This window comes from Corvus brachyrhynchos, unplaced genomic scaffold, assembly GCF_000691975.1.
Source record: "Corvus brachyrhynchos isolate BGI_N302 unplaced genomic scaffold, ASM69197v1 scaffold219, whole genome shotgun sequence".
NCBI classification, from domain to species: domain Eukaryota; kingdom Metazoa; phylum Chordata; class Aves; order Passeriformes; family Corvidae; genus Corvus; species Corvus brachyrhynchos.
Window position 1 is genome coordinate 28,506 of NW_008240034.1, and position 10,233 is coordinate 38,738.

The following is a 10,233-nucleotide window of genomic DNA, read 5'->3' on the forward strand; positions in this document are numbered from 1 at the left end:
CATGCCAGCCAGCTCCAAACATGTCCTAGAAAAGTTATTTCATCCTGAACAAAAAAACATGAAAAAACCCCTTTTTTTTCCCAAGTAAATTCCAATAAAGAGATTCCTCCCCTCCCCTTTCATTTTGGTCACAGAAATAAGAAGCAAAAGTGCAACTTAAAATCTAAACCTTCGGCATTCTGTGGGGTGGAGGGAGGGAAATGCTGACCAGAAGAAAAGCAGGATCAGATCATGCCTCCTTCACCTGCCAGGGAGGAAAAAGGAATTCCCTGAGCAGCTGTAATTGCTGAGGAGCAGGAAAACTGCCCGGGAAGGATTTTCCTGCCCTTCAGCTGGGGAGCAAAGAGAGCAGAGGCAGCACATCTGGAGCTGGGGGTGACCAGGAGGCCACATCTGGATGGCTGCACTGACATCCTGTGGCTGCATTCCGGAGGAAATCCGGGGGGATCAATAAAAGCCGTAATTTTTTTCCTCTGATCTCTTGCAGAGGAGGAACCTCCGTCAGCCGAAGCAGCGACTTTGTATCACCAGAAAATATTCAGAGTTTCTGACTTGGGAACCAAACAGAGGTGGCAGAGCAGAGGGAGGCTCAGGGCATGCCAAGCATGGGAAGGGACAAAGCTGGAGCTCAAATTCCTGACCAGCAGAGCCTCCTCTCCGGGCTTTGGTGGCTGTGGGGAACACGGTGGGGTCTCTCCTGCTCAGAGACACAACAAACTCCTCACCACTGCTTCACCTGCAAGGAGAAATCTTGCCCTCTGCCTGGGCAGCACTTCCCTCTCTCCTGGGGTGCAGAGAATCCAGCTGGACCTCCAAAAAGCTGGGCTTTGTTAGGTCAGAGCTGCACTTGCACAGAGAAAAGACAGAAGGGACCTTAAAGATCATCCAGCTCCAACCCCCCTGCCTCAGGGACAACCCAGTGTTGTCCCCCACACCTTTGTGACCCTTCCAGCTGTGCTCCAGATGTGTGGTGGGTGTTGATCTCTGCAGGCAGCAGGGCTGAGCCAGCCCTGGAGCTCTGGGTCTGTGCAAAAGGAGGGGAAAAACCAGCAGGAAAAGCAGGCAATTCCCAGGTTTAAACACAGTAAACCAAGGATTCTGGGGGGATTCTACCCAGAAAAGTGACATTCGGGGTTCTAGGTAGACTTGGTTCACATTTGACTCCAAGCCATCAATAAGGGAGGGAGTTTGGGCAGGAAAAAAAAGCAGAAATAAAGACCACACAACCCTGACTGGTGGCTGGGGAGTTCAGCACAGCTTGGCCACAGCCTCCTGCAAAACAGAGAGGTGGAAAGTCAGGGAAAAACCCACTCCTGAGCAGGGCACCAGCGCTGTGTCCACCCCAGAGAGCCAGGGCTGCACCAGGCCTGAGGAGAAATTGGGATGGAGACACTTGGGCCACCCTTGTGCGAGGTTTGGGCCCCAAGGCTGAGCTGGGAGCAGTTTGAAGCTGTTCCTTTGCCCCACCCAGCCTGAACACCTCCCAGCTGCAAAGATTTTTAATACCTGAAAAGAACAAAAATCAGAACCAGGCCAGCTTGATTCACCCCGGAGCGCTGCTCTTTGAACGGTTTTGAGGTCAGGGAGTTGCCAAAGCTCCCCTGCTCCCTCTGATGTTTTCACACTCGCCAGGTCTGAGTAAGGCTGTGAGAAATGAGATCTTGTGGTCTTCAGGAGAACTGAGACCACAAACCTGGCCTGGGATGAACAACTCGGTGTGGCCACACCTCGGCAGCTGCATTCTGAGCGACTCCTGGAGAAATCTTTCAGTTTCTCTTTGTTTTCTGCACAGCGACAGGAATTTGAAAGATGTGAGAAGAGAAAGATCGAAGCTGGAAGGCAGCTCCATAAATCTGAGTGCCCTGCACCCAAAACATCCCCAACAATCCCTTCATCCCAACACCCTGCTGAGAATTGCTGCACATGGACAAGGATTTTAGGGGGGAGTGAGGAATTTTGGGAGCAACTCCCAGTGTTTTGCACCAAATTGCAAAATCTGCTTTGTCCTTTTGCAAGCCAAAGGATGGAGCTGCAGTTGAGGGGACCCAGGAAGCTGAGGGTCGCTCCAGGGGATGGTCAGTGGGTGTCTCCAGACCATTTCTCCAGCTCTGTCCCAGCCTGACCCTGCTGTGGAAGGATGGATGGACCTCACAGACATTTTGAGGTTCATCATCCCAAAATCCCCATCGGATAAATCAGGCCAAGAACTCCATGGTCACGCACAGCTCCAGCCCTAAGTCCAACAGGCACCAAAACATTGTCCTGTGCCCTTCCCTGTGAACCCAGCAGTTCTGAGGTGCTGATCCCCAGTTTCTGCCCCTCCCAACGACAGGGATGTGGGTGGGCATGAAAATCCCAGGTGTTTCATAAACAACCTCCAACACCCTTAAACCCCCCTCCAAATACCTTTAAAATACCCTCCAAAACCCAGCTTTTCCAAACACTTTTCCAAGTTTGCCCAGATGGTGCCTAGACAGCCCCGGGGTGACTGAGCCAGGCAAAGAACTGGGACCAGCTTGCACAAGATGTGCCAAGGAGGGGATTTACAAACGGGGAGGGTGTGAAGGAGGCACAGGTCCGGCAGAGCAGGCCCAGCAGGCAAGGAGTAGCTCTGGTGCAGCTGATAAGGCCAGCAGGAGATAAGGGGCAGAAAATCTCTGTGTAGGAAACAGCAAAGCGCAGCCTAAACCCCGGTCCAGAGGCTGTGACTCACCCCATGGTCAGAGCATCACCATGAACTCAGAAATGCTGCCCATCTCCCCCCCACCCAGCCCCTTCCCACTGCAAACCCCCCCAGACTGGGATTTGGGAAGAGCCCCAACCCTCTGCCCTGCAGGGATCCCAAACAGCTCCACCTGAGCTGCAGGTCAGGCCTGACCCTGCCGAGCTCCCCTGGGATGTGATGGTGGAAACACCAACCCAGGACATGATGATTCTTTTCTTTTCCACAAAAAGACCAACCTGCTTCTCTAGAAATCCTTCTAGGAGCGAGGAAACGATAAATGGAAGGAATCCTGTGGGATGGGGACAGGGAAATTCGGTTTGGTCTGAGCCTGAGCTGCCTGAGCAGTGTCTGCTCTCCTGGGTGAGAGGGGCCAGGATGCAATGCAGGGGGCAGCTCATTTTCACAGCTGCTCCTGCTGTACGGTTTGGAATTTTCCCTTCTAATTATTTTATAGTGCTAGAAATACAACCAAAATGAACTTTAAACCCGATTTTTGAATCAGCACTGCCCTCCCAGGGGCAGCCAGGGGTTCCCCAGTGTGTGAGCAAGGCACTCTGAAGGCAGCACCTCTTTCCAGAAGTCACTGCTGACTTTTCCTGCCTCAGCAATGATTCAGTTTGGGGTCTGAGCCTAAGCTAAAGGTCAGCATTAACTCATGCTCTGGTGGGAGGGCTCTGCACTCATCTCTCTGCCCGGCTCTGCAATGTGTGACACACAGTGCCTGAAATGGGTGGGATTTGTTGTGGTTTTCTGGAGTTCTCTGTGTCTGGCAACAAAGAAATCTCCCTTTCTGAGGCACAGGGATGGAGAAGCATTTGGAGGCTTTGGCTCCAGCCAGGCTTATCCCCAAAGCTGGGGGATGCTCAGCAAACCCCAGGGAGAGCAGCAGCAGCAGCATCACCCACCCTCCCAAGTCTCCCCCAGCTCAGTCTCCAGTTCCTCCTGGCAGATTCATCTCTCCTTGTTTTTTGACCCCTGTGGTGCCTTGCTGCAGGGTTTAGTCATGAGCCACACGAAAAAATCCACCCTACAGCTTTTGCAAAGCCTCTGCCCACTTTCCCTGGGTGCCAGCTCGTTCTGAGGCATGGAAAGCACTGAGCAATTTTCCCCTGCTCTGACTCTCCAGGGCTCCCTTGATGTATATTTAGGTGCCTGCAGCGTGTCCCTCTCAGGTACCTCCTGCCAGCTCAAAGGCAAAACCTTCCTGTCCTGGTAGACAGAGAAAAAATCCTGGAATAGTTTTCCAAAGAGGTACGAGCAGGAAATATCTCCCTTGTCTCCCCCTCTTAGGACACACAGAGGATGTTTTATTTTATAACGCTGAGCCCAGTAATTAATCAGCTTGAAATCACTTTGGAACAAAGACTAATTAAAGAATTAACTAAGCCTGAGCAGAGGCAGGAACAGCTTGGCTGCCTCCCAGCCAAGCCTCACAACTGGTACGACAATGGCTCTTTTCTGAAGGTGTCACTGAACGTGGAACTCGGGATAATGGATAGGGATGGATGGATATTCCCCATGCAGGAAATCTCCTAGGACAAAGCAGCAAGGGAGGAGTGGAGGTGTGGAAGGAGGGGAAGAACCATCTCCACCTGCATCTCCTCCAGGTGAGTAACCCTGGAGGGGAGGAAAGGAAAACCTGGAGCAGGGGAAAGAGGGGGGCAGGTTTGGGATCAGGTGTGGGGCCGGGGCTGGCTCACTGCACACCCCGTCCCCATCTCCTGCTGCTTTTCCTGCTGCTGTCCCAGCCTTCCGCTCCCTCCACAGGCACCCAGCAGCTCCCAGTGCCACCTGCCCTGACTCCAACCCGGGTTTGGCCCCTGGTTTGTGCGAGAGCAGGGACACAGCAAACGGGAAATGTTACTCATTTCTTCAGCGTCCTCAACAGCCCACAGAAATCACCTTTGGGCACTGCAGGGTTAAATCTCTCGGGGCTGAATCACTCTGGGCCACAGGCAGGAGGGTTAGGAGGGACAGCAGCGTTAGGAGGGACAGCAGGATTAGGAGGGACAGCAGGATTAGGGGGTGCAGCAGGGTTAGGGGGTGAAGTAGGGTTAGGGGGTGCAGCAGGGTTAGGAGGGACAGCAGGGTTAGGAGGGACAGCAGGATTAGCGGGTGCAGTAGGGTTAGGAGGGACAGCAGGGTTAGGAGGGACAGCAGGTGTAGGAGGGACAGCAGGGTTAGGAAGGACAGCAGGATTAGGAGGGACAGCAGGGTTAGGAAGGACAGTGGATTCGGAGGTGCAGCAGGTCCTGGGGGCAACCCGTGTACCTCAAATCCATCCTACAGATTAAACTGAGCTCCCTCCCACCCCCTCGCTGCATCCCGACCCCTTTGCAGGCTCACGGAGCCAGCCCAGCCCTGCCCAGCGGGAATCCCACAGGGACGGGGAACAGCAGGGCGATTTCTTTCAGCAAGGTCCTTTCTGTGCCGTCTCCTCGCCGTGGGCTGTCCCTGCCGGTTGCGAGGTGAAGAGGGGACAGCGGGAATGCGACAGGAAATGGAACTGCCTGTGGTTGCTTTTAACCTGCACAGCATCACTGCCTCGCGTTTCACACCTGAGCAGCGGTTTCCCCTCATGCCACGGGTACAGGAGAACCCCCCCGTGCCCGGGCAGCTGTGCCAAGAAGCTCTGCCCATTTCTCTGCACAGGGGGACAGGGCCAGTCAGGGCTGATCCTTGTGGGGTGTCCCTATAAAGAGTGGTGAGGCAGGACAGAGCCCCACGCCCCAGTGCTGGAGGGTCTGTGCTGGGAACTGTGGCACAGACAGAGGGAAAACACCTTTATGGACAGAGGAATGGGAAAGCTGGGTGCCCACAGCTCTGCCACAGCTCCCTGCTTGCTCCCCCTTGTTCTCACGGGATGGATTTATCAGGCTGGCTGTTCCTGAGGAGGAACGATGCAGATCCATTCCCAACAGTCAAACCAAGACACCTTTTGCAGCTTCTGCAAACAGAGTTTTATTGGGCACATGTTGGTACCTTCCCAGTTCAGATCCTTTGTACAGCTCCCACTCAGGGCCCTCTCTTCCAAACCAGTTTGAGGGGTTCTTCCATCCCGTGTCAGGCACTGTGGGCTGTTCTTTTGCACGGTCCTATTGTTGCTGCAGTCCTTTATTGGCTATGAAATGATTCCTAGAAAAACACTCCTGACAATTGTCCTTATTCGCCAGAGCCTGAAATTTTCATGGAATCCCAGAATGGTTTGGGATGAAAGGGCAGGGACACCTCCCACTGTCCCAGGCTGCTCCGAGCCCCAATGTCCAGCCTGGCCTTGGGCACTGCCAGGGATCCAGGGGCAGCCCCAGCTGCTCTGGGCACCCTGTGCCAGGGCCTGCCCACCCTCCCAGGGAACAATTCCTGCCCAAGATCCCATCCAGCCCTGCCCTCTGGCAGTGGAAGCCATTCCCCCTTGTCCTTGTGAATAGTCTCTTTCCATGTTTTTTGTTGGTCCCTTCAGACACTGCAAGGCCACAATGAGGTCATCCCAGAGCTTCTCCTCTCAGGGCTGAACAACCCGAGCTCTCCCAGCCTTTCCTCCCAGCAGAGCTGCTCCATCCCTCTGATCATCCTGGTGCCTCCTCTGGACTGGATCCAGCAGCTCCAGGTCCTCCTGGGCCCCAGGGCTGGGGCAGCTCTGCAGGTGGGGTCTCACCTGAGTGGAGCAGAGGGGCAGACACACAGAGGAACAGGAGAATCCCTTAAGCCGGAGAACTGAAGAGGTGGAGACTCCCAGGGATGTTGAGCTCCACTGTCAGCTTTGGTTCCCAGCAGGGCTGGGCAGGCCTTGCAGCTCTTCTGTCCTTTGGGACATGGGACATGGACTGAAAATGTGGTTGGGGCAGAGGAGAACAGCTTGAAGTCGCTTTTTCACTTTGAGATCTTCTTCCAACAGGCTGGGACTGATGGAATCATCAGATTGGGCTGGTTTTGTCCAACATGTCAAAAAATGTCTGGGGCTGACAGACCTGGCAACATCAGAACTGCAAGAGCATTCTTTCCTTGGGGAAAGAGAGAAAGCAGGAAAGATCTGAGGAGAGGAAGTTACAGCTATACCTGGAATGCATCCCTGAGAATTCTCTTTGGCTTGAAAACTGAGCAACAGCTCCTAGGAGGCTCAAGACCCCTTACAAAGGAAAAGCAGGCAGAAGGCAGGATGGACAGGGACCGTGTCCCAGCAGATGCAGGAATACAAACACCATGTGCAGTTTGTGCCTGTTTGATAAAGAGTTCCCAAATACTCAAAGATTGGGTCTAAAAATGCCTTTTTTAAAAGAAAGAAGCAAAATTACAATATTTTTTGCATTTCAATAATAATAATGATAAAAAAATACTTCGTTTTCCATAAGAACAGTTGCAAAGATAAATGAAATTATCTTCTGGATCACAGCGTGTCTGGTCACAGAAGAACAGTTCGTTCTCTCTGGAGATAAATTATTGTAAACTGGAATAAAGTGGAGGAGGTGCTGCTCCCATTGCATGCCAGTGTAAATCCACACTCCCAGAGTCACAACCCCTTTTTATTTTCTCCAGACAGCTGAGGGGTCTGAAGCTGGTTCCATCAACAGTTTCCTGTGTCAGGGAATTCCGACTTCAGGCACATTGGTGAGGATGAGGGCGGTGATGAAGCGAAGGCCACTACAGTGGTTGATACCCCTGGCAGCTGTAGTTACAAGGTGTCACATTGTGTGGGAACCATCCCCACTGTCTTGGCCTCTTCCTGCCCCTTCACACCTCCAGTTCGAGCTTGCTGTGGTAGCAGAGCCACCAGTGAGACCGGGGGACCGCAGGGTCCTGGCCAGCTGCAGCTGTGCTGTAGTGATGCAGCCCCAGAAACTCCCTCAGCGTTTACACAGAGCAGGGAAAATTACATCCATGTTTGGAGAAAAACACATTTCCCTCCCACCTCATCCTTCCAAACCATTCGTGTCCTTGGGATGAGTCACTGTGGCCCCACAGCAGCCATTCCTGTGCTGCCTCAGTGTGAGTCCAGCCCAGTCTCCTCCAGACCGCCCAGGGCTTTGCTTTTAATCCGGAGCTTGTGTGGGAGGGCAGCAAAGCTCCGGCCCTTCAGCTGCTCTTCTGAGGGGCAGGGCACGTTGCAGGGGGGCACAGGAGAAGTTTTGGGCACTTGTTGCTCGTCATCTTCATCCGACACTGAGATGCTGCTCTCCTTCCTGGCCTCGGTGGTGCCGGTGGACGGGCACAAGAAGCAGGTGCTGCCCAGCCAAGGCCAGGGGAAGGGGTGTTTGTCTGGGCAGGGGTAGCTGAGGAATGGAGAGCAAACTGTGGGGCTGAAGGACGCCTCAAACCTTTTGGGCTGCTGGAGGCCAGGAGTGTCCATGGGAATGGGTTTGGAGCCACAGCCGAAGATGTTTGTGGAGGGGTTGAAAGTTTTGTAAGGAAGCTCAGCCGGTTCCAGCACCTTGGGCACGAAGCTCTTCTGGGCAGGGCAGCAGGAGTCACCAGCAAAGGGCTCCATGCCCAGCAGTGGGGAGGCTGCCCGGTGCCCCTTGAGGTAGAGCCCGAGGGGGTGGCCCTGGCAGGGGCTGGGCTCGGGGCTGAGGAGCCCGAAGCGCAGCTTGAGGGACAGCAGCTCGGTCCTGAGCACGGCGTTCTCGCGGCTCAGCGCTGCCAGCTGGCTCTCCATGGCCACGTCGTTGAGGCGCCGCTTCTCCCGCGAGCGCTTGGCGGCCTCGTTGTTCTTGCGCCTCTTCTCCCAGTACATGGTGTCCTTCTTGTCGTCCGGCATGAATTCCCGCTTCCGCCGGGAATGTCCACCCGCCTTCCCCAGGAGCAGCTGGGCCCTGCCCTGCTGCAGCACCAGCTCGCTCCGAGGGGCCAGGAAGTTCTCCATGGTGGTGGAGAAGGAAGCTGCGGTTCTGTCGGAATGAGAACGTTCATTAGTTACCACTAATGGTGCTGGTAATTAGTGCCATTGGGTAAATTAATATGGGAATGGGGTTGTTTTTTCTCTGTTACACACATGTGGAAAATGAGGACAGCTCATCCTGCTTATTACTGTCATTGTGGAGCCAACTTTTCAAAATATTCAGATTCCGAAACGTTTTCAAAATATTCAGGTCCTGATGTGTCAACACATCAATCAATCAGTCAATCACTCACTCACATCTCAGCAAAGTCTCTGCAAAGTCCACCCCAGGATGTCTAAAAGCCGAGCATGACTGAGCAGAGTTGCACCCCACACATTTCGCCGACTCGGCAAACAGTCACACTTTATCTGAATAACTTCAATCAAGACGATAAAAACTAGTAGTGATCTCCCACTTATCTCAAGCTGCCTTACAAAGGAAATAAGAGTCATTAGCCCTGTTTGGGAGATAAGGAAGGCACAGGGAGAAGAACTGATTTACCTCAGTCACGGACTTTGGGCAGGAGCTGTAAGCAGGGTTACAAAACAGCTTTGCTACCATGGAATGGTTTGGGTTGGAAAGGACACTGGAGATCATCGCATTCCCACTCCCTGCCATGGGCAGGGACACCTTCCACTGTCCCAGAGTGCTCCAAGCCCCAATGTCCAGCCTGGCCTTGGGCACTGCCAGGGATCCAGGGGCAGCCCCAGCTGCTCTGGGCACCCTGTGCCAGGGCCTGCCCACCCTCATGGGAAGGAATTTCTTCCCAATATCCCAATGAACTGACTACTCTGTGTCCATTTGAAGCCATTGTCCCTTGTCCTGTCACTACAGGATGTTGTGAATAATCTCCCTGAGGTGTTGTGGCAGTTCTCACTCAGAAATTCTTCCCTGCTCAGGAAGAACCACATCCCTTTCAACAGGAAGCTGGGCCAGAGGGACCAGCCAGCACCGAGCCTGATAAGCCACCACTTTTCCAGGATTACCCTAAAATGGTGAAGAAAAGCATAATTGTTTCACTTCAGTGAGCAACCGAGGCACTGGAGTTTTGGTATTGGCCACGTTTCAATCCCCAGGGCCCTTGGAAAGGTCCTTCACTTCATCTCCTGACTCTGACACTGTTGTGACCCACGAACACCAACACACAAACGGTGACTGAGGTGCCCCCTCGGTGTGTGCTGGTTCCAGGACACTTTATCAGCACTGAAATGTGCTCATGGCTCCCCTCGGAGCCGGAATAATCCCAGCAGCTGTTTCTGTAAGTGACAAGGACTTTTCTGAGTCATGGGGACTCATGCCCCGAGGTTCCTGGCAGGGCTGCTCACACTGCTGAGGGGAAGAGGACTGGTGATGCTTTCAGCTGAAAACTCCCCCACCTCTGTCCCCCAAAAATAAAATAATTCAAGCTCAACACTGCCCAGAGTCAGAGGCAATAAACCCACCATGACATCCAAAAGCCAAGCATTGTGCAGTTTTTAGCCAGAAATTTTCAAAAAGCTGTTTAGGAATGAAATGAAATTGAGATATTGAGGTGAAGTGAGAGATGAAACTCCTGCAGAGAGCTGGGGTTGCACAAGTTTGTGAAAATGTGGCACGGGAGCTTTCTGAAAACCCACATGGCCAATAATGCACATG

At 53.4% G+C, this 10,233-nt stretch overlaps 1 protein-coding gene across 2 annotated transcripts in view; it reads right to left on the minus strand.

The window, feature by feature from the left end:
- Window positions 1–6,330: 6,330 nt before the first annotated feature.
- LOC108449050 (nuclear factor interleukin-3-regulated protein) overlaps window positions 6,331–10,233 on the minus strand; it is a 15,239-nt gene continuing 11,336 nt past the window's right edge. For both annotated transcript variants that reach the window (XM_017743900.1, XM_017743901.1), the window contains exon 2: window positions 6,331–8,607. In XM_017743900.1, coding sequence (XP_017599389.1) covers window positions 7,704–8,582 — 879 coding nt within the window. In that variant the 5' untranslated portion in view covers window positions 8,583–8,607 and the 3' untranslated portion in view covers window positions 6,331–7,703. The remainder of the gene's footprint in view (window positions 8,608–10,233) is intronic.